Source organism: Vombatus ursinus, unplaced genomic scaffold (assembly GCF_900497805.2).
Source record: "Vombatus ursinus unplaced genomic scaffold, bare-nosed wombat genome assembly UNPS02007344.1, whole genome shotgun sequence".
Lineage (NCBI taxonomy): Eukaryota > Metazoa > Chordata > Mammalia > Diprotodontia > Vombatidae > Vombatus > Vombatus ursinus.
In genome coordinates, this window is record NW_020947122.1 from 3,069,108 (window position 1) to 3,093,653 (window position 24,546).

The window sequence follows — 24,546 nt, forward strand, 5'->3', positions numbered from 1 at the left end:
TCTCTTTTCTTCTTGTCTAGGAATTCTCTAGTATGCTTTGATGACAATATCACATCTACTGCCTCCGTTGGTCTTCACCCAAACGCCCTCTACCATATCTTCGCCCTCTATTTCCTGGATTTTCTCAGATCCCTTTTAATATATAGTGTTACTATACCACTATTAGGCCTATACCCCAAGAAAAAATCAAAGATACAGGGTCCTTTATATACAAAAATATAATAGTTCTTTTTGTGTTAGTAAAGAACTACTTTATCCATGTTTATGTTTGGTTAGAAAAGAAAAAAGACAAAACCCAACACTATTATCTATATCCTTCATTAGACTGATAAGGTCCAGGAGGAAAGAGACTGAGGTTTTTTTCTCAATTTATTACTTACACAAGCACTAAGCACTATTCTCTGCACACGGTAAATATTTAATGCATGTTTGTTGAACTGAACTGAATATCTGCACCACAATGAGGCACCATGGCATGGTTCCAAAAGGACAGTACTAAAAGTCTGGAAGCTTAGACTCTAACTTTGAACACAGCACTCACTAGGTGACCTAGCATGTAAGCCTTCTGGTCAATGTTTTCTTATCAATGATATCTTAATTGCTAAATTTAATGGCTTTTCTTCAATACTCATACTTTGAAGCAGTTGACTAATTTCTCCTCCAGATACTCTCTCTGGGTTTCATGACTCAGCTCTCCCTTGGTTGTCTTCCTGTCTGTCTGAAGGCTCCCTCTCAGTCTCCTTTACTACAACTTCATCCATGTTATAACTACCACATTAATTTAGGCTCTGAAAAGTCTTGAGACATCAGCAAATTGCAATGGCCTTAACTGGTTTCCCCTGCCTCAAGTGGCTTGACACTACAATCTATCCTTTACATTGCTGCCAAAATGATTTTCTTAAAAGTGTAGCTCTGAAGGGGCAGCTAGGTGGCGCAGTGAGATAGAACACCAGCCCTGAAGTCTGGAAGACCTGAGTTCAAATACGGCCTCAGACCAAACACTTGACACTTAATAGCTGTGTGACCCTGGGCAAGTTATTTAACCCCAACTGCCTAAAAAAAAAAAAAGTATAGCTCTGTCCACATCACACTCCTTTCCTGACTCAAATTCTTGTGGCCACATTTTACTTCTAGGATCAAATACACTCTTCTATTTGGCATTTAAAGATCTTCACAACTTCACTCTATATTATCTTTCCAGTGTTCTTAATATTTTACTCCCCTCGATGCACTCTATGATCCAGTTATACTGGCTGACTTGCTGTTTCTCATCCACAATGTTCCAACTCCCCTCTGAATGCCACTGTCCTCTGGTTGTCCTCTATGCCTGGAATGTTCTCCCTCCTCACCTCAGCCTCTCTGAATTCCTAAATTCATTCAAGATTTAGCTCAAATGCTGCCTCCTTAAGGCCTTTCCTAATCACCCCAGAACTAGTGCCTCCCCTTTAAGTTTATCTTATAGCTACTTTGTATTTATCCTGTATACATCTATTTATGTTCATGTTTGTCTCTCCCATCAGAATATAAGCTTTTTGACAGCAGGGCTTGTATTTGTTTTCTCTCTGTATCCCTTGTACTCAGCACAATGCCTGACACATAGTAAGTGTTTAAAAATATATGCTTATTTATTAGTTGAAGAATTTCTTCTTTTAGGGAGATAATGAGTTTAATTCAGGGCAAGAAGAGTTGAAGTGTTGGTCAAACATTTGGATATGTTGACCTAAAGCTGAGAGAGGTCAGCGATGTGTTTGTGTGTAAAAACACAAAGAGAGACACAAAAGACACAGAGACACGGGGTGGGGGAGAGAGAGAGAGAGAGAGACACTGAGGAATAATAGGACTAGTTATAATAGCTGAAGTTGTGAATAGCAGCTGAAGGAAAGAGCATAGAGAAACAAACGAACGGGGCCTAGAACACCACTTCAGGATACAAATTTTAAAGTGTCAGGATGAGGAACCAGATAATGAACTCTTAGGTACAAGAAAAACCAAGAAGTGTAGTGTTTCCAAAACCCAAGGAGGAGTAGGTAGTCAACAGTATTAAATCATATTGAGAGCTCAAGGAAAATTAGGACTGAAAAAAGACCACTGGATTTTAGAAGCAGAGGTAACTTTTGAGAGAGCAATTTCAGCAGACTCCTGGGGATGGAAACAAGGCTGCAAGTTGATAAAGTTAATGGATAGTGAGTAAGTGGAGATGCTGCACCTGTGTCACCTGGCAGGAATACCATCACACAGCAATTGAGGCCTTTGGAACAGTCTCCTTAACACAAGGGTTCTTAACCCATCTGTATACTTGCAGATAAAACGATATAGTAACAAAATACTCACCCTCCCAAAGAAGATTTTTTTTGGATGCAATTCCAAGGACTTACTTCCATAGCAAAACAAACAGTGTCACTATAACCTAATGAAGATTTTTTAAACCTGAAATGTAATAATAAATATGTAAAAGAAAAATTTAAGCATCTATAAGTTCTCATTATTACTTTTTTAAGCCTTAAAATGCAATATAAAATGATTTGAGGGGAAGAGGGAGCTGGATGTGATTTCAATGCTGTAGAAAAGTTAAGGAGAGGAGACAATCTTTATAAATGTGTATTTACAATTGTTTTGCAACTATTTTTGAAGAGCTAAATCACTTATCAAGCATCAGGAGTAAACTTGCACCCAGGTCTTTCCGACTCTGAATCCAGATCTCAATTCATTATGCTAGGCTGCTTCCCCAAATGTGAACTGTTATTAGCATGCCAATTCAAGAGAAATTAATAAGCTGGGGGAAATTCTGAAAATGCCATTTCTCCCTTAAGAAGTACCACATACGATAATTAATATGCAGTTATTGTTTTTATATTCATTGATATAAACATTAAAATCACATCCCTATTAAAACTAAATTGATATTAATTCCAAGTTTATGCTTTACACATTAAATATTTCACATCTCTGAAATTAACAGCAATTATTATATATAAAATACAACTCAATCAATTTGTAAACTGCTATTCTTTAATACTTTCCATGTGGAAGCTCAGTTTACAAAATTAGCCTCAGAACCACCTCCTGAGGTGGGCAAGTAAACTATAACAACATTATTATTCTTTTTTTTGTTAACAGATGAGGAAAATTAGACAGTGTTTAAGGGACTTGCCCGAGGTTACATATTTACTAAGTAGCAGGGTTGGCAGTAGAGTCTAGATCTTTTATGAACAGTGTAACATTTTGTTCCACTACAAATTAGGCATTTTAGACTCATGAATAAATAAGAAAAAAGAATGAAAATCGCACATTTAGAAAACACATTATAGTTTACAAAAATATGATTTTGCTGCTTATATCCCAATCTCACCACAATAGAGCACTTTCCTAACCTTAAAGCACTAAAATAAATGTTAGTTATCATTTTTGTTGTTGTCATTATTATCGTTATTATTACAATAAAGCCCACAAGACCTTATCGGACACAAAGAACAGAACTACTGATAAATGAAGCTCACTAAACCAGAACTGCAAGTATTATTGCTCAATTCAGGTTTTCCTACTTTCTTTTATTTCTTGCCTCTCACATTAAGCAAGAAAGGTCATTTATTTCTCTAAGGAGAATGTGTCTAAAGAGTGGCAAAATGAATGACATGAGTTGAATGACATATGTGAAAAACCTGTTTTGTTAATAAAAATATAATTTCTAATTAGAAAATACAGCAGCAAAAAAGACTACCTGGAGGTTCTAAAGTTCTTTAACAAATATGTGAATTGGATTGAGCAATTTCACATTTACCTCTGACAGAGAAAGTGACTGCAACGTACCAACATGTGCATACAATGAACAGATATAATTCCTATAAATACAAGACTGATTGGTCCAAGCTGTAACAGAAAGAAATCAAAACATAATTTTTAAATACTGAAACTTTAAACAAATGTCGCCTTATAAACAATGAGAAAACAATTTTAATAAATACTCAGTTAATTGAATGATGAAATAGCTTATTAAATGAGACAAAAACTCAAAGACATAAACATTTTTTAACTGATATTTAAAGTCCATCTCCCATTAGCTACCCCAATCTATAGTATATCTACAAAAGGAATGGCGATGATGTAGGCTAAAAAAGTACATTCTATTCAAAACCACATGAGAAGTCAAAGAATATCACAGCCTACTACCAAAAGAACCACAGTGTGGTAGGATCATTCTCATGCTAAATTACCTCAAAAGGGCTGAATACTGTGGCAAACTGGTATTAATATACCAGTTTGGCAATGCATGCCAAAGCAACTGAGACAGCATTTCTCTATCCCTACCTCCTCTTCTAACAGACATGTTTAAAAATCAGTCTAAAGAGCTGTATCATAATATCCTAATAATCAAAAAAAGAGGGGTTTTCAACAAATAGTCTTAAGTATATTCATAATTTCATATATATTCATATCACTAAAAGAATGAAAGGTGTTCTAGATTAGAGTAGGCCAATCTGTCGGACAAATCACTTGTACAGTGAGATCATAATAGTTTTAAATAATCAATACACAAAAGTCAAATATTACTCCACTACTTCATAGATAATTTTCCCAAAACATCCCTAAATAAGCTTCAGCTTATTTCAGCTACATGCTAAATTACAAAGAACCACAACCTTTCTCTTTAGCAGACGTGTTAAACTTGATTCTTGAGCAACAAAACTTCATCTTTATAATTTACAAAATGTATAGTTTTACAATACAAATAATCTGCATTATCACTTTTTTATTTATTGGATACCACATTCTCTTTACTATTGTGTTATTATTGTTTAGTCATTTTTCAGTCAAGTCTGACTCTTTATGACCTTTTTGGGGGATTTTCTTGACAAACATACTAGAGTGGTTTGCCGTTTCCTTCTCCAGCTCATTTTGCAGATGTGGAAACTGAGGCAAACAGAGTGAAGTGACTTGTCTAGGGTCACATACCTAGTAAGTGTCTGAGGCTGGGTCTGAACTCAGGAAGAGGAGTCTTCCTGACTCCAGGCCCAGTACTCTATCTACTGTGCCATCTAGCTACCTTACTATTATTGTACACTTTTCTTTATCCTTGAAAAAGGTAAATGACCCAGTTGAGACTCTTGGGTTATATACAACATAGCTAAGAATAGGGATCAATCTATATCACAGGTGATCTGTGAGGTTAGCAGATATCTATTTGAGGGAGAGCAATCTCAGTTAGCCATAGCCCACGGACAGATTAGGGGGCCTTTCCTGACATGTCGACTCCCTGAAGTACATGTAGTCAAGGCTTATCCCTTATAGTTCCAATTTCATTAACAGAAATCACAAAAAGCCACAAATTTCACATAAAACAAGATAGACAGAATCTATAGATAATCAGAATCTGAAACTTTCTCAGGCCCAAGTCATGATTCATACACAGCATCAGAATCATGATTTCAGGTAATTTGTTTCTTAGTAAAATTACCATGACCAGTCAACAATCAACAGTCTAATGCAGAGGTGGGGAACCTGCGGCCTTGAGGCCACAAGTGGCCCTCTAGGTCCTCAACTGTGGCTGAATGCAAACTTCACAAAACAAATCCCCTTAATAAAAGAATTTGTTCTATAAAACTTGGACTTAGTCAAAAGGCTGCACTCAAAGACCTAGAAGGACACATGTGGCCTCAAAGCTCTAAGTTTCCCACCCTTGATCTAAGGGAATGCTCATATCCCTTTTATATGTTGCTTGCAATAGCAACAGGTGACAAAAGACTGGTAGTACACATTTCCTGATAACATATACTTGCTCTCACAATCTGACTGTCCCAAAGTTAGTAGCACAAGCAAGGTGTATGTCTACCATGCCAGCTGCAGATCAATACTGATAACCAAAAATGATGGGCAAACTGTTCAGCCTTACGGAATCTAAACTGTGTTACAAGCATACTTTGAAAACTTATCACTTTTTTAAACATGTTCAGTGTTAACTTCAGTTCAGTTCCACAATTATGGTCTGCTTTATGCAAGGCACTATAATACCAGAAGTAAACATCCAATGACAAAGAAATATTAAATATTAATAAGAAATATTAAAAACTATTTTCACAGCTTGCATTATTATTTATAGTTTCCATAATTTTAGTGAAATACAATATTGCATCAAAACTGACTTTTAACTGGCGAAAATGCATCTGACCAAAAACATCTGATATTACTAGCCTGGACACTATTCTCTGACAATTTTTTGTTTATCATTTAGATCATTCAATGTATCTTAACTTGCCACTACAAAAAAAGTCTTACCACAATACCGGCATTTTTTATTGCCAGTGGGAGTCCTAGAAGGCCAGTTCCAATATTTCCTTTAAGCAGGTGCATAAGGGTTTGTATAAATCTGAAAAGTGAAAATTACAAGATTTAAATACTCAAAATCAAAAAAGCTAATAGATCATAGAATCTTTTTTTTTTTGGCAGAGGGTGGGATGGGGTGGGAAGAGATAATCGAGGTCAAGTGACTTGCTCTCCCAGTGAGTAAGTGTCTGAGGTCATATTTGAACTCAAGTCCTCCTGACTCCAGGAGTAGTGTGCTATCCACTGCACCACCTAGCTGCCCCCCACCCCACCTTTTTTTTTTGGTAGACAGGAATCTCCAATAATCAAGACATCAACATTTTCATGTTTTAATGAAATTTTATTAAAGGGATCAATAAAACCCATATCCTAGCATTCCTATGGTACTTTGACAATTTGCAAATCACTTTACATCTGTAATCTCATTTGATTCTCACAACACCTCTGTAAAGTAGGTGCTATTATTACAGTCATTTTATAAATATGTAAGCTGAAAATAAGAAATGTTAGTACTTTACTCAGGGTCACACAGATAGTAAATGTCTAAGGAAGGATATAAATTCAGGTTTTCTTACTCCAAGTCTAGCACTCTGTCCTCTATGCCCCCTAGCTGCTTCAGAACATTATATTCTAATTTTAAAATCATTAAGCCTTGTTCCAACATTATGCTTGATATTAATGGGAGACAGAAATAACTCCAAGTAACATTTTTAACAAAAGTAAAAAGCCCAGCATAAAAACAAGGTACCATCTTTTTTCCATGCATAAGCTAGCTTAAGAAAGTTAATAAAAATACAAAAATAGTATGGACAATATAAACAACAGTACTGAAAATTCAGATTGTGATTCTTGGAATAATACAACCACTCTGAAAACTTGTAAAATTAAAAGAATTGCCCCCTGACTTCAGTCTTGAATCTGAAATTTTTCCTTTCTTACCCTGGCATTACCAACTTTGCAACACATTTGCTTATCCCAAGTAATATTTCAACTATTTCCAAATGTTTTGTTTTAGTTTTTTTTCAATCATTCTGTTTTTAAACTGATATTTTTTTTTATGTCATACTACTGCACGATATTTATTCTATATGTGTAAGATATCTATAAGATGAAGATAGAGTACTTTGATTTGCAAAAGACTTTAAAGAAGTGTATGCTCAGGCTACTGAACATTGTCTGCATTTTCACTATATTAAACATACTTGATATATGATTCTCTTAGAAGATTTTAACAAAAATTAGGCAAATAAAAAAGCTGAAAGACTAGTTACAACAGAGATAATAGTAGTTTGAGCAGATTTTCACTGTGTGGAATTGTCCAGAGACCATTTCAAAGAAAGGTTTCCAGTTAACCAATCAGTCAATCAATGAGTACATAAGAACCTACTATGTGCCAAGCCCTGTGCCTGGACTAGGCACTGGGGATACAAAGGCCAAAAATGAATAAAAACTATCTTTTCCTCATCTCTTTGGGCTCACAAATTAAGAGTTATAAGGAATCACAGAGACCATATGATCTGACCTCCCTCATTTTACAGATGAAGAAACAGGCTCAGGGAAATTAAATGACATATCCTACATCAAGCAGGAAGTAAGAATTAGAGGCAGGATTTGAACTCAGGTCCTCTGATTCCAGAAGCAGCGCTCCTTCTGCAGTATTTCACTTGTTCTCGAGGAAATCACATTCAATCAGAGGAGATGATATGTTAGTCAGCCAATAAATATTTATTAAGCACCTACTATGTGCCAGACAGTAATACAAAGAAAGGCAAAAGAAAGTTCCTGTTCTCAAAGCACTCACGGTCTACTGGGGGAGACAACATGCAAACGACTCTGTACAAATAAATTATAGACAGGATAAAGTGGAAATAACCAACAGAGTGAAGGCACTGGAATTAAGAGAGAATGGGAAAGGCTTCTTGTAGAAGGTGGGACTCAAAGGAAGCCAGGGAAGCCAGGAAGCAGAGATAAAGAGACAGATTTCCAGCTACAAGGGAAAGAAAGTGAAAATGCCTGGAGTTAGGAGATGGAATATCTTGTTTGAGGATCAGCAGGGAAGCAAGTCACTAGATTTCTGAGTATATAATGAAGTTTACGGGGTAAGAAGACTGGAAAGATGAAAGACAGCAAGTTATAAAGGGCTTTAAAAGACAAACAAAGGATTTCATATTTGATCCTAGAAGTGAAAGGAAGCCAGAGGAGTTAAGGTGAGGAAGGGGTGGGGGGTAACATGGTCAGAATTGTCCTTTTGGAAGATGACACTTTACTTGCCCGGGTTGGATTTTAGATATGTCCAGGGGATTTAATTTGAAATGTCTAATAGGCAGTTGGTGATGTGGAACTGGAGCTGAGGAGAGAACCTGGGGCTGGATATACACATCTGGGAGTTATCTGAATCATCATAATACTTAAACTCATAGGAGCCAATAAGATTACCAAAAAAAGAATACAGAGAGGAAGAGAAGATGATCCAAGGGAAGAGTCTTGGAGCACATAGCAACAGTGGGAAGGCAGGATATGCATAATGAGCCAAGCAAAGAAGACGAAGAAAGAGTGATCAGGGAGGTATAAAAGGAAACAAGAGAAAACAGTTCAGAAAAACCCAGACGTGAAAGTATCCAGAAGAAGAACAGTAGCAAATATAACAAAGGAGTCAAGAAGGATGCGGACTGAGAAAAGGGCATCAGATGTGGCAATTAAGATATCAAAGAGTAATCACTTAAATGATGCAGTAAGAAGCCAGACTACAAATTGTTGAGGTGTGAGATAAAAGAAGTGGAGGAAACAAGGACTGACATTTTTGTAAGTGTTTGGCTAAGAAAGGTAATAGATTTAGAATGACAGCTAGAAGGTTTTTTTGTGTTTGTTTTTCTTTTCTAAAGTTCAGGGAACTTTGTAAATGTTTTAAGGAAGTAGTAAAAGAATGTGTAGATAAGGAAAAAGTGAAGATTGCAGGGGTATTTTGATTGAGGAGGCAACTCTCTGTAGAAGACAAGGGAGGACAGTAGAGATGTTGGCTTTGAGGAGATGGGCCACATTTTTTTCAGAGACTGGAGGAAAAGAGTAGAGAATAGTATATGATGACAAAGGCCTTGGAGATAATTAAGAGAAAAGAAGGAACTTATAGTAAATGGACTTAATTTTCTCTCTTTAGTAAAAGATAAGATTATGGGGGGGGTTACGTGGCACAGTGGATAGAGTGCTGTGCCTAGAATCAAGATGTCTCATATTCCTGAGTTCAAATCTGGCCTCAGACACTTGATAACTGTAACCCCAGGCACGTCACTTAACCCTATTTGCCCCAGTTTCCTCATCTACAAAATGAGGGGGAGAAGGAACTGACAAACCACTCAGATAAGACAGAAACGACTGAACAACAACAAAAGATTATCAAGAAAGGGTGGGAGGAATGAGAGGTGTAGAACAGTAGAGGTTTGGAATAGCATTCCTAGGGAATGATACAGGGAACAGTTTAAGGAGGAGAAAAAGAATAGTCTTTTTTTAATAGATTACATAAATCTGTAGGGTACCCAGTGGAACACAGATAGGTAACAGCCAAATTCAGGGTATGACAATCCCTACGTGTGGCTAAGGTGGAGTGAAGGAGTAGTTAATGGGAACTGAGAAGACTCGAGAAGTGACATGCCCGGGGCAGCTCGGTGGCGCAGCGGATAGAGCACCAGCCCTGGATTCAGGAGAACCTGAGTTCAAATCCGGACTCAGACACATAACACTTACTAGCTGTGTGACCCTGGGCAAGTCACTTAACCGCATTGTCTAGCAAAAAAGAAAAAGAAGAAGAAGAAGTGAGATGCTAGGGAGTTTGAAGAAGCATCAATGTGAATGCTGAAGTTCCCTAAGAGGAGAGGAAGACTATGAGTCAAGTACTAAACTCCTTAAGAAGGGGGAGATGGGACAGGGAATGCTATTTGAGAATGACCAGGGACCTGGAGTAGATAGCAGCCACCATGAACTGTATGTGGTGAAAGAGTGAGGAAAGAAGGAGAGGATGCTAAGTGATGGAGGCAAAGGGAGAGTCTGGAAGTGGCAATGATAAGGGATGTTCCGACTCTCTCTCCAGGATCAGTGTAATGGGAGGATAACAGAGAAGGTATGACCTATGTGAAAGAATGGCAGGGGATGCCAGGAAAAAAGAGAATTTATTCTCTTAACCAAGAAAGGATAAATATTACCAAGCATTAGGAAAATCACAGAAATTAAAACTTTTAGCAACAATGATTTTTAAAAAAATAATTGTACAGTTTAAGTAATTTGTAACAAAAAGTTAGAAAAAAGACTGGGTTACTGACTTAAATTATGGCATGTAAAGAATGGTGAGCAAAAAGAATTGAAAAATTCAAAGAAATGTGGGACTCATGAAGTAACGCAGAGTGAAGAAAGAGATCCAAAAAATTTACACACCAATTACACCTATATATAAAAGGACAACATTAAACTGAAACAAAACTCCTGTGGGTCAGCTACAATGGACTCAGTACAACCTTTTTAAAGTTAAAGCACACCTTTCTTTTCTTTTAACAAACAGTAAATTATTAAAGTCTAAGACTGAATAAGTCAAATTCACTTCTTTATGCCATTTTGCTAAAATGTTTTCAGGGAATATGTTTTGATCATTTTTGTGTGCTTTGTAGGCTTGTCTGATGTGGCAAAACCACATTTATCAATAAAAATGGTAGAAATTTACAGCTCATTTTAAGATACTTTAATCACTTTCCTAAAATAAATTTAACTGCTATGATTTGCTCAATCATTAATTCTATTTAAAGAATTCTCCAAATCAGTTTAAAAGTATAAAGATAATAGTAAGTAAAATACAAAGAAAGGTCTTTAAAATACTATACTTACGAAATGCCATCTTGACTATCAATTTGGTAATGTTTCTGAACAGGCAATAGTTCATGTTCGTGGTCCTCATCAGATGTACCATCTAAATTTTGTTCATCTATCAAAGGCTTCATTACTTCCATATCTATGAAACAAAAACAAAGTATTTTAGCAACAGAATGAACATCTGTAAGCTTAGTATGAACATTAGGAAACCTAAATTCTAATTCTACTTGTTTTAGTAATTTTCCAAATCGCTAGGGTCACATAAAATTTCAAAAAAAACAAACAAACTAGAAACCAGTTTATTCAAGTTAAAGGACACACCCTTTTTTAACAAATATTATGCCCCCCAAATAGAAAGCAACATGTACCATCAGTTGCAACCATTTTTAAAGTAGTTTTGCTTACTTCTTGTAGGAAACATACTTTGGGGTAGAATGGGGGTTATTTGTTGGAATGAGTTTATTAGGTTAAAAGTAATCAAATAAAATCTTTAAATATGTGTAAGAATGGGGTTGGTTGAGTAAATTAAGTCACCCATCCCACTTAAAGTAAATGTTAAGATGCTCTGATACTTTAGTGAGATGAGAGAAAGTCTCAACCAAACAACCAATCAATCAAAAACTAGTAATGTTCAAAAGAAGAGTATGCAGATTTGCTAAGGAAAGTTGATCATGCCTTGTGAATGGTCGAGGAATTTGAAGACCAGTTCAGAACCCAAGTTCTGGTGGAAATAGAGATTCCAATGAATGGAAAACGTGGAGATAGCATTCCAGGTAACTCTCCAGCCCATAATGCCAACCCAAGTCATTTGGGGGAAAAGAGTACTTTTGCCTTGCCTTAATATCCTTTCCCTTCCCCAATGAAATGAGGAGCAACTCATGAACTAGAGGTCTTCCCATCTTCCCATCCACATTCTAGCAGCATTGACAGTTATAACTTCATCAGGAGTAAAAGATATGATGAATGTAGATTCACATCTCCACAAAGAATACAGCAAAGAAGTGACATCGTGTCTAAAGGAACTTACTGAACACCTCATAAAGGGGAGAAAAGAACTCCCAGCAACCAAGAGCTGTGAATTATTCCTTTATTACATGTGTTCTCTAAGCTTGGGCTTACTTTCCTCTTGTTTCTATACATACTGATAATACAGTGTGGCAGGGTTGGGGTGGGGGCTATTTTGTACCAACTGCTCTAACTGTACCACTTCAGTAAATACTTCTTTCTAAAAATTACTAAAGGTTGGCTGACTAAATTGATTCTTTTTCTCTCCTTTTTTCTTTTCTTTTTTTTCACATTTAATAGTATTTTATTTTTTCCAATCACATATAAAGATAGTTTTTAATATTAATTTTTGTAAGATTTTGAGTTCCAAATTTTTCTCCCTCCCTTTCTCCCTTCCCTCCCCCATCCCAAAGACAGCAAACAGTCTGATATAGGTTACACATGTACAATCATGTTAAACATATTTCCACATTAGTTATGTTGTGAAAGAAGAATCAGAACAAAAGGGAAAAAACATAAGAAGAAAAAAACAAACAAAAAGTGAAAATAGCATGCTTCGATCTGCATTCAGACTCCATAGTTCTTTCTCTCGATGTAGACAGCATTTTCCATCACGAGTCTTTTAGAATTGTCTAAGATCATCATATTGCTGAGAAGAGTTAAGTCTATCATAATTGATCATTGCACAAGGTTGCTGTTGCTCTGTATGGTTCTGCTCATTTCACTCAGCATCAATTCATGTAAGTTTTTCCAGGTTTTTCTGAAATCCACCAACACTCATCATTTCTTATTGCACAACAGTATTCCAATACATTCATATACCACAACTTGTTCAGCCATTCCCCAATTTCCCATTCCCCAATTTGTGACATCCCCACAATTTCCAATTCTTTGCCATCACAAAAAGAGCTGCTATAAATATGTTTGTACAAATGGTCCTTTTCTCTTTTTTTTTATGATCTCTTTGGGATACAGACCTAGTAATGGTATACTAAATTGATTCTTAATAATTATGGTGGGAAGTTTACTGGTAAGGGTTTGTAAGCTAGAGCATTAGAAAGACATTTCCAATCCCTCAAGAGTACTCCCAAAATCCCAAGGAGACCTACCAGCCAAGTTCTGGGGATCCAACTTAAAGTGGGAGTAGGAATTTGGATTAGAACTGAGAGCATAAGCTATAGATGTAAGCAAAATAATTTGCTGCTTTGACACTAAACAATCTATTTTACCACTCTTTGTCCAGTTTTATTACATTTAAAATAAGGTTAATTAGGGTTTATTTATGCATGAGCTTTCATGTTAACTTGCTAGGCTTCCACACTATTTCCCAGACAGCTCTTCACCACACTGCCTATACTCCAACCTCCAACATTACATCACCTCCACTGCGATTTTGTGCTCTCACGCCTATGTCTCTGAGCTTTCTTAACTGAACTTTCCCCTTAGCTTGGTGCCACACATCACACAAGAATTGTTTCACTTATTGCATTATAATCCCATAAATACTCTCTGTTTATTGATTGAACAAGAAACCTAAAGAAATCATCAAACAAGAATCAGGCAGGAGTACCCCAAAACAATAGAAGTATGAATGTCAAACCTATTTCTAAAGACTTCTAAAGAAGGTATATTTGAATTTTCATAAATTAAACTTTTGGAAGTTTTCTTGTATCTAGCTTGCTGTCTATTGTACTCTCCTCACAGAAACAGCACAAGCAATTGTAAGTAAATAATCATTCCAAAAATTGTGTGTGTGTGTGTGTGTGTGTGTGTGTGTGTGTATCCCCATCCTTCACTGCTCTATATAATATTCCATTAATGCAGACTTTGGGAAAGTGGGGATGGAGGAGTTGAAGAAGAAACCAGTTTTAAAAGGACCTATAGTAGTAAAAATTTTCAATTTGACCCTGACCAACAGCAGTCCAAAGCCTAGTAGATGGAGAATATAGTTCTAAGGTATGTGACATTCAATATTAGGCTTTTAAAAAGTAGTTTTAACTAATATTTTTCAAATAGTTTCTATTTTTGATTGATAAGTCCTCTTATGGAAAAGTACAAAGGAAAAGTTTAAATGTAAATTATCACAAATTAGTGAGGTTTTTCTAAAAAACAAATTCCTTTCCTTTTCCTTTTTGGGTCATTTTTCTGTGACCCCTTTCCAAGTCCTTCATATGCCTAATGCATAAGAAAGGAGAGAAATAAGGGAAAGAGAAGGAAGAAAAGGGTTGATATAATAGAACTATCTCACTATTCTGACCTAGTACTATATTTGCATTATGTGGTGTAAATGAACTCCTACCCCCCGCCCCCACAACACAACACTGCTTTTCTGGTACACTCAAAATAACTTGTTTCTTTACTTAGAGATTAATAATGATAATAATAACAACAATCATAAGTATTATCTTCAGATAATATAAACGATAATACTTAACCAAGCAATCAACCAACAAGTATTCATTAAATGCCTACTGTATGCCAAGCAATGTGCTAGGGATTAGCACTGGGGATACAGTACAAAGAATGCAACAATCATTACTCACAAGGAACTTACGTGATAATGTATAAAACAATGAGGACATATTTAAATATATATAACAGAAATACAAAGTGAATAAATACAAAGTAAATATGAGATAATTTGGGAGTGAGGGTACTAGCAACTGTGGGAATCAGGAACGGCTCCATTTTAAAGAGAAAACTCTTATGTAAAAGAGGTAATGCACTGCATTCCAGCCACGAAGGACAAAGTATTAAGGCATGAAGGTAGGAGACAGAATTTAGTGTGTGAGGAACAGAGAGGTCAGTTTAACTGGAGTGCAGAATGCTGGAGGGGAAGTAATGTATAATAAGTTGGCAAGAGGTTGGGTCCAGATTGTGAAAAGCTCTAAAAGCTAAACAGAAAAGTTTACAGTTGATCTCTAGAGGCAATAGAAAGTCAGTGGGAGTAGACAAAGTAGATGAGTCACACCATTAGCTCTGTGTTTAAGGAAAATTACTTTGGCAGCAATATATAGAGTGGACTGGAGTTGTGAGAGACTTGAAGGAGGGAAGCTGCTGCAATAATCTAGGCGAGGGGTGATAACAGCCTGAACTGAGGTGATAGTTGTATGAGTAGAGAGAAGGGCTACAATGTTGTGAAGATAGAAATAGCAAGCTTGTCAAATAATTAGATGTGTGGAGTGAGGGAAAGTGAGAAGTTAAGGATAATGTTAACATCACAAAACTTTGAAACTAGAAGGATGATGGTACTTTCAACAGAAATAAGGACGTTTGGAAGAGGAAAGGGTTTGTGGAGAAAGAAAATACGTTCAGTTTTGGACAAGTTGAGTTTAAGATGTCTACAGGACATCAAATCTGAAATACCTAGTTGGAAATATAGAACTGAAGCTCAGAAGACAGACATACAAAAGATAAATGTGTATTTTTACACAGGTGTATATAAATGTATATATGTATATATACATTCATACATAATAAGATAATTTTAGGAGGAAGATGGCTCTAGCATCTAGAGGGAGGACCTGGCAAGATTTGCTCTATAAAATGTTATTTGAACATTGATTTGAAGGAAATAAGTGATTCTAAAAGATGGTGAGATTCAAGGCACAGGGAATAGTCAGGACAAAGGTGTAAAGGAAGATGAAGTATCATGTGTAAGACAGCAAGAAAGTCGGTTTGGCTGGACTACAGTGTATAGGAAGGGTAATAATATAATAAGGTTAGAAAGGTAGGTTGGGGCCTGTTTATGAAGGTTGTTCAAAGTTCAACAAAAGTTTATATTTGATCCTAGAGGCTACAGAGAGCCATCAGAATTTATTAAGTATTTACTCTTTTTGGGTCTCACCCATAATAGGAGTTGGTAGAATTTATAATATCTCCAAGTTTCATAACAACTGAAGGATTTTGTGATTCTCAGTTTTTTTTATGGAGTTAATTTGAAAAAAAAAAGTTGCTAGCAATAATGTCTTACATAACCTTTGTCAGTATTAGGGTAATTGGAGGGAAAAAAATTATATGTATGTATATAGATAGATAATTAGATAGATAGATAAATGGATAGAGAGCACAGGGTGAGTTGGAGATGTAGGGGTGATATCTGGAGAATAAAATTGGGTAAGAGAGGATTATACTGGGAGAAGGTGAAAGGGAGAGGTAGAATGGGGTAAATTATCTTACATAAAACAGACAAGAAAAAGCTTTTACAGTGGAGGGGAAACGGGGAAAGGTGAGAGGGAATGAGTGATTCTTATTCTCATCAGATTTGGCTTTAGGAGGGAATACCATACACACTCAATTGGGTATGGAAATTTATCTTACCCTATAGGAAAATAGAGGGAGAAGGGGATAAGAGAGCAGGGGGGATGATAGAAGGGAGGGCAGATTGGGTGAGGGGGTAATCAGAAGCAAACACTTCTGAAGAGGGACAGGGTCAAAAGAGGGAATAGAATAAACAGGGGGGTGGGATAGGATGAAGGGAAATATAGTTAGTTTTTCACAACATGACTACTATGGAAGTGTTTTGCATGACTACATACACATGTATAACCCGTATCTAGTTGCTTGCCATCTCAATGGAGGGGGGAGGGAGGAAAGAAGAGAATTTGGAACCTAAAGTTTTAAAAACAAATGTTAAAAATTGTTTTCACATGCAACTGGGAAATAAGATATACAGGCAATGGAGTATAGAAATCTATCCCGCCCTATAGGAAAATAGAGGGGAAGGGGATGGGAGAAGGGGGGACGGGGATAGAAAGGAGGACAGATTGGGAGAAGGGGAATTCAAAGTGCACAATGTCTTGGGGTTGGGGGAGGAATGAGATGAGGAGAAGATCTGGAACTCAAGATCTTGTGGAGGTGAATGCTGAAAACTAAAAATAAATAAATTAATTTAAAAAAATAAAATAATGCCTTATACAAGCTTTTCAGAAAGCTAAATTTTTTGCATTTATAACACACATACACTCAGTATTACAGTAAAAAGTGTGAAAATGCTCATCAGGATATTATTAGACTTCTTCATGTTGCCAATTAAGTCCTTAACTTACTGGTTGATATAACTAATGGATACCTCTTCCTAAGAAGTTCTTAATGTATCAAATATATGTTGAGATTGATATGGGAAATTGCTTATTCAATAGTTCCAAAGACTAACAGGGAACATTATGTCATTTTGATGAACTGACTACTCTAAACCATTAGTTTAAATTTGAAGTGTAAATAGTGCCTTGAGGAGTTAAGCTGTGATTCACATGGTCATAGATGACTTGACTAGACATGAGGCTTTTGGAAGCCTAACTTTGGAATTTATGATGTCTGGTCTAAATAACTCTAGAACTTGTGTTCATTTTACAGTCCAGTTTTATTCCACATCTTCCTCTCATACATCCTACTTTCCAGGCTAAACTGGACTGTTCCCCAAAGTCAATATACTGTCTCCTACCTCCATGTATTTGTAAAGGCTGTCCCCCATTCCTGGAAGACACTTCTTCTTTCTCATCTCTCTGCTTCCTACAACTTGTATTACCCTTCCTTCAAGGCTCAACTCAGGTGTGCCATCAGCTCAGTGAAACCATCCTTGAATGTAGCCCCTCTAATAAAATTGTTTTCTTAGAACCTAAAATTTTCCTTTTTTTTTTTGGATAATTTATGTATTTTTAGTTTTTAACATTAACTTCCATAAGATTTTGAGTTTTAAATTTTCTCCCCGTCCCACTTCTCCCCTGCCCAAGACAGCTTGCAATCTGATATAGGCTCTACATATACATTCATGTTAAGCGTATTTTCCCATTAGTAATGATGTAAAGAAAAATTAAAACTAATGGGAGGAACCATGAGAATGAAGCAATAAAACCAACAAAGGAAAAGGAGAACAAATATTATGCTTCCATCTACATTCAGACTTTATAGTTCTTTCTTTGGGTGTGGATAGCAATTTCCATTGTGAGTCTTTTGGAGTTGTCTTAGACTCTTGCATTACTGTGAAGAGACAATTCTATCAAAGTCAGTCATCTCACAACGTGGCTGTTACTGTGTACAATGTTCTCCTGGTTCTGCTCATTTCACTCTGCATCAGTTCATGTAAGTCCTTCCAGGTTTTTTTGAAGTCTGTCTGCTCATCATTTCTTATAGTACAGTAGTATTCCATTATACTCATAAACCACAACATGCAGAACCTAAAATTTTCTTAAGAGTATTTTGTATTTCTTTATTGTCCTTATCATATCCTATCTAGTATTATACTTACCTTTTATATATATCAAGCCATTTTATCTCACTCCTCTCACCAGTAAAAGATAAGTTCTTAATAGATAAAGGGCCACCTATCCCAGAACCTTAATAAATATTTGTTTCGAGTCTTAGTTTAATTCAGTTCATTTCTGACAACTCCTCCAAAATGTCATGGTTATTAGAAATCTAATCTTTCTGCCTATGGGCACTGAGCACTGTGTTCTGGAAAGTATCTAATACACTGTATCCTCACAATGTAGATAGTCATCACCACGTAACATTCCAGAGAAGCAAGCAATCCTATCATTTGAAGCACAGGGTCCTGTACATCACATTGGCTAAAGAAATCATCTCCTTAGGAACAAAGGTAAGTTTTCATATATTTTTAAAGAATATGGACACTAAAAGAGAAAATTATTCTTAATATGTTTTATAAGAAGGCCAGAAGGCCTAAAACATCACAAAAGACATTTAATATTAATACAATATTAAAGCTGAAAGTCAGTAATGTAGTTTCTGTTGTTAATGGACATCATCACAAAAGATATATATAGCCATAGAAAGCCTTTAAGATGAAGGTCACTCAACTTCAATTCATGCTTAGAAAAATACTAAATGAAGTACAGTTTTATTCAACTCGAGAATCACCCTACTGATTTCCTTTTCCCTACTTAATTAATTTTATTTTTTTTCTCAGGGTTATTGTTGAGGAAACAAAATTTATGTCATTTTAAAATAGAGCTTCTAAGGCATATGACTTTGCATCAAAACAAGATTTGTATTCCTTAAATATTTTTAGCTTATTTTTGGCAGAGATAATAATTCTGTGTAATTACCATGGAAAAAAATCAAATGGTCTTGTCCATCAAGCCGAGAGAAAACTGTATAATATATAGGCACTTGAAAGTTTAAGTACAGTCTAAATAGTAAGGTTCTAACAAGTGAATAAAAAGTATGAAAAATGCATTTCTTGATCTTTCTGCTCATCATTAATGATTTAGAAATATTTTATTCAGAACTTAAATACCAAATAAAATAGTTATTCTCATACACATGGTAGCAGAGAAAAAGAATTACAGATGAAACTCTAGATATCTATTATGTAGACCTTCCTTGCTTTTCCTTTTAAGTTTATAAATTCAACCTGTAGTTTTCAAAACTATCCTGCTTACTCATACTTTTTTTAGCCTTTCTTCTGTTCTCTTCTCTGAATTTTCTAAAGACACTTCAATGAACCTTTATCTTTTGTTTTCTTCCTTTCTCCTTTTCTTCTTTCTTATTCCTTCTTATTGTTTTTTTTTTGGCTACCCTACCCCTCTTGCCCTTCTTCTTCCACCTTCATTAGAGAAAAAGATAAAAGAAAAAACAAAGCCCTTGTAATAAATTTGCAAATTCAAGCAAAACAAATTCCCACATTGGCTGTCTGGAAATTATGTATTATTTGGCACCTTAAGTTCATCAACTGTCAAGAGATGGATAGTTTGAACATACCATCCATACATCTCAGTCCTCTGGAATCATGTTTAGTCATTGCACTGGTCAGAGTTCTCAAATCTCTTAAATTTGTTTTTCTTTTTAATGTTGCTGACATTGTACAAACTGTTTTCCTGGTACTACTAACTCCATTTCATATGTATCACTTCACACAGGTCTTCCCAGGTTTCTATGAAACCACTAATTTCATAATTTCTTATGGTACAATAATATTCCATTGCATTCATGTATCATAATTTGTTTAGCCATTCCTCAATAAGTTGGAACCAGTTTCCAGTTCTCTGCAAATTACAAAAAGAGGTGTTATAAATAAGTTTTATACATTTGTACAAAAGGATCCATATGGGTTCTTTTCCTCTTTATTTGATCTCTCTGGGGTATAGGTTAAATAGTGGTACTACCAGGTCAAAGGACAAGCACAATTTAGTTCCTTTAAGGGCATGGTTCTCAAATGTTTTTCAGACTGGCAAGACCAATTCACAGTTCCACCAACAATGCACTAGTGTGTCCCTCTAACGTTTGTCTTTTTCCTTTTTTTGTCTTCTCTGCCAATTTGGTAGGTAAAATGTGGAACCTCAGAGGTACTTTTGTGTTTCACTCATTATCAGTTACTAGGAGAATTTTTTCATGATTATTGACAGCTTGGATTTGTTCCTTAGAAAACTGCCTTTTCATATCTTTTGACCATTAGAGAATGGCTCTCGTGCTTATAAAATTGAATAATTTTCTTATATATTTTGAATATGACACCTTTATAAAAAAAGCTATAAAGATTTTTCCCAGTGTTTATTATCCATTCTAATACTTGCTCTGTTTGAATTTGTCCTGTTTGTGGAAAATCTTTTAAATCTGATTAACAAAAATTGTCCATTTCATCATCTGTGATTGTCTTTACCATTTGCTCAATCATAAGCTCTTCCCCTATTCATAAATCTGAAATGTTAACTTCCTCCTTGACCCTCTAATTTGTTTACAATGTCACTCTTTATATCTATATAATTTATCCTTTTAGAGCTTATTTTGGCATATGATAAAGGATGATGATCGAAATTTAATTTCTGCTATACTGCTGTCTAGTTTTAAGCAGTTTTTTGGGGGGAGGGAGGGGAAGGAGGGTCAAATAGTGAGTCCTTATTCCAGCAGATGGGATGATTTGGTTTCGTGAACACAATACTATGGGGTTTCTCCTCTTCTGTATGTTGTGTACCTAATCTCTTCCACCAATCAGTCTATTTTCTAACTAATATCTAATCATTTTGATGATTGCTTCTTTATTGTATAGGTTGAGATCTGATATTCCTAACCCCTTTTTTCCGTATTTTTTCATCATTTCTCAAAACTGTTAAACTTTTGTTCCTCTAGATGAATTTTATTATCATTTTCTAGCTCTATAATCTTTTTATATTTTAACTCTATGACACTGAATAATTATTTTTTGTGGTACTGTCATTTTAATCTTTCTAATATTACTGGAGCCTATTGACTATTATTTTGTTGAATATTTTTGATTCACTGGCTCATTAGAGACACTGGTCTACAGTATTCTTTCTTTGTCTCTCTCTGGTTTTGGTACCAAGAATTTATTTGTTTCATTGAAACAGTTTGGAAGAGCCCTTTCTTTTCTTATCTTTATAGCTGATGTGTTATTGGAATTGTCCTTGGAATGCTAGATAAAATTCACTTTCAAATCTATATGGTCCTGGGGATTTTTTTTTTTTTGAGAGTTCATTTACAACTTGGTCAATTTCTTTTTCTAATATTGGGTTATTTCATTTGTTTATTTCTTCTTCTGTTAATCTGGGTATTTGTATCTTGGTAAGCCTTCAACAATTTCTTCTAAGTTATCAGTCTGATTGGCATATAATTAGGCAAAATATTTACCAATAGTTTTACTTCATTTTCAAGTGCTTTAAAGTCTTTTTTAAGTTTTAAAGGAACAATATACTTTTATTCTTTTTAAAATCAGAGTAGCTAGCTATTTTCTTTATTAGGCTTTAAAAAAAAAGAGCTAGCTCCTAGTTTTATTCATTAGATCATTTTTTGTTTTCAATTTTCCTAATCTCTCCTTTGATATTCAAAATTTCTAATTTGGTGTTTAGTTGGGGAAGTCATTTTTGCTTTGTTAGTTTTGGGGTTTTTTTTTTTTTTTTTTGCATGTTCAATTACTAATTTGTCTTGGTTTTTGGGGATTTTTTGTATGTTATCTTGTGATTTCCTTTGATGAAATTTCCTATTATTTCTATGATTTGGTCTTTGACCAATCAATTATTCACTATTAAGTTATTTAGTTTCCAATTAATTTTTAAGTCTTCAGAGGCCTTTTACTTGATATAGTTTTATTATACTGTGGTCAATAAAGAATGTTCAATATTTTTATTTTTTAATTTGTTACTGAGGCTTTTATGTCTTAATACAGCCAATTTTTGCAAAGCTGTCATATATAATTGGGCAATGTGTAAACTTTCTGTTGCCATTCAATAATTACTAGAGATCCAGAGATCTATTATCTCTAATTTTCCTAAAGGTCTATTTAGGTCTTTAACTTATTTAATTTTTATCATTTTCTTAGATCTTTTCAAGTCTGAAAGGAGTACACTGAGATGCCAACATTGTAGTTTTACCACTTCTCCTTGCAGTTCAATTAATTTTTCCTTTAAATATTTAGATGCTATACTATTCAATGTTATACATATATACAAACACATGCAGATAGATACATATGTATATATAAAACACATATACAAGTGTGTTCATTTGTACATTCATATTTATATGACAGTGATCTAGTATGAGGCAAATGGAAAAGAAGAAATTAAATACTAACAGATTTTATAAATCACAAGTGTTAGGAAAACTTTGTTATTACCTTCTTATTCTTTGAAAATATGGGAGTGTGGACAAAGGGAAGAAAAATATACAAGAGAATAGGATGGAGGAAAATATACAATTAAAAATCAGTCTCATAATTGTCTAGTTCAGATGAAAGTGAGATTCCCCATATCCCGTTTTCTATGTTTGTATTTCATGTAGCCTACTATGTGAGCTAGATTTCCCTCTCCTTTCTCCTCCTTTTCTCCTCAGTTAAATATACTATTCATCTAATTTCCTTCTTTTCCTAAGACTATCAAAATAGAACAAAACCACCCCCCAGGTACATTTTTATTTAACTTTGCCTATGACCCTTAAACACATTAAGGCTCTGAGAGGAACTTGTTTTTTCTGCTCCTTTCAGCATAAGAACAATTCATCCTCAAACAGTCTCTTCCAATTGATCATATGTATGTACCTTTCTATGTTTCTCTTATCATCTATGTTTCCATTTTAAAGTATGAATCAGTTCTGGATTTTTCAACAGGACTGCCCAAAAATCCTCTATTTCACTAAATATCCTTTTTTTCCCCTTTGATGACTTTATTTAATTTTGCTAGATGGGTTATTCTTAGTTATAAGATTTTATCATTTGCCTTTCGAGTACTATATTCCAAGCTCTCTTCTCCTAGAAAATGTTGGGTGTCAAGTCTTGTGTATCTTGACTATGGTTTCTTGGAGCATGAACTTTTTTTTTTTTTTTTGGCTGCTCATAGTATTTTTTTCTTTTATCTGGAACCTCTGGATTTTGGCTATGATGTTCCTGGGAGTTCTCATTTTGGGGTTTCTTTTAGAAGGTGGGGAATCATTTTATTTTCACTTTTCCCTCTAGTTCCAAGAGGTCTGGGCTGTTTTTATTTGTTATTTTTTTTTTTTTCTGAAGGTGGTTGTCAGTTTTTTCTTTTATTTTTTTATTAATTTGTTTATTTTTAGTTTTCAAAATTCACTTCCACAAGATTTTGAGTTCCAAATTTTCTCCCCTCTCATCCCTCCCTCCACCCCAAGACAGCGTGCATTCTGAATACCCCTTCCCCTAATCTGCCCTCCCTTCTTTTTTCCCAACCCTTCTCTTATTCCCTTCCCCTTCTATTTTCCTATAGGGCAGGATAAATTTCTATCCCTCATTGCCTATATATCTTATTTCCCAGTTGCATGTGAAAACAGTATTTAACATTTGTTTTTAAAACACTGGGTTCCAAACTCTCTCCCTTCCTCCCTCCCTACCCACCCTCTTTGGGAAGGCAAGCAACTCAATACAGGGTATACATGTGTAGTCATGCAAAACACTTCCACAGTAGTCATGTTGTGAAACACTAACTATACTTCCCTTCGTCCTATCCTGACCCCCATTTATTCTATTCTCTCTTTTGACCCTGTCCCTCCTCAGAAGTATTTGCTTTTGATTACCCCCTCCCCCAATCTGCCCTCCCCTCTATCATTCCCCTACTCTCTTATTCCTTCTCCCCTATTTTCCTGTAGGGTAAGACAAGATTCCCATATCCAACTGAGTATGTTATCCCCTCCTTAAGCCAAATCTGATGAAAATAACATTCACTCATTCCCTCTCACTTTCCCCCACTTCCCCTCCACTGTAAAAGCCTTTTCTTGTCTGTTTTATTTGAGATAATTTACCTCATTCTACTTCTCCCTTTCTCCTTCTCCAAGTATAATATTTTCTCACTCAATTTTATTCTCCAGATATCACCGCTTCACCTTCAACTCACCCTGTGCCATCTATCTATCTATCTATCTATCTATCTATCTATCTATCTATCTATC

At 35.3% G+C, this 24,546-nt stretch overlaps 1 protein-coding gene across 1 annotated transcript in view; it reads right to left on the reverse strand.

Annotated features, from left to right (window-relative positions):
* Positions 1 to 24,546, reverse strand: part of SLC36A4 (solute carrier family 36 member 4) — an 81,291-nt gene that overhangs the window by 41,975 nt on the left and 14,770 nt on the right. Inside the window, exons 2-5 of the mRNA XM_027849404.1 lie at positions 11,185 to 11,308; positions 6,271 to 6,361; positions 3,779 to 3,867; positions 2,332 to 2,427 (exon numbers count right to left, since the gene is read on the reverse strand). Coding sequence (XP_027705205.1) covers positions 2,332 to 2,427; positions 3,779 to 3,867; positions 6,271 to 6,361; positions 11,185 to 11,308 — 400 coding nt within the window. The remainder of the gene's footprint in view (positions 1 to 2,331; positions 2,428 to 3,778; positions 3,868 to 6,270; positions 6,362 to 11,184; positions 11,309 to 24,546) is intronic.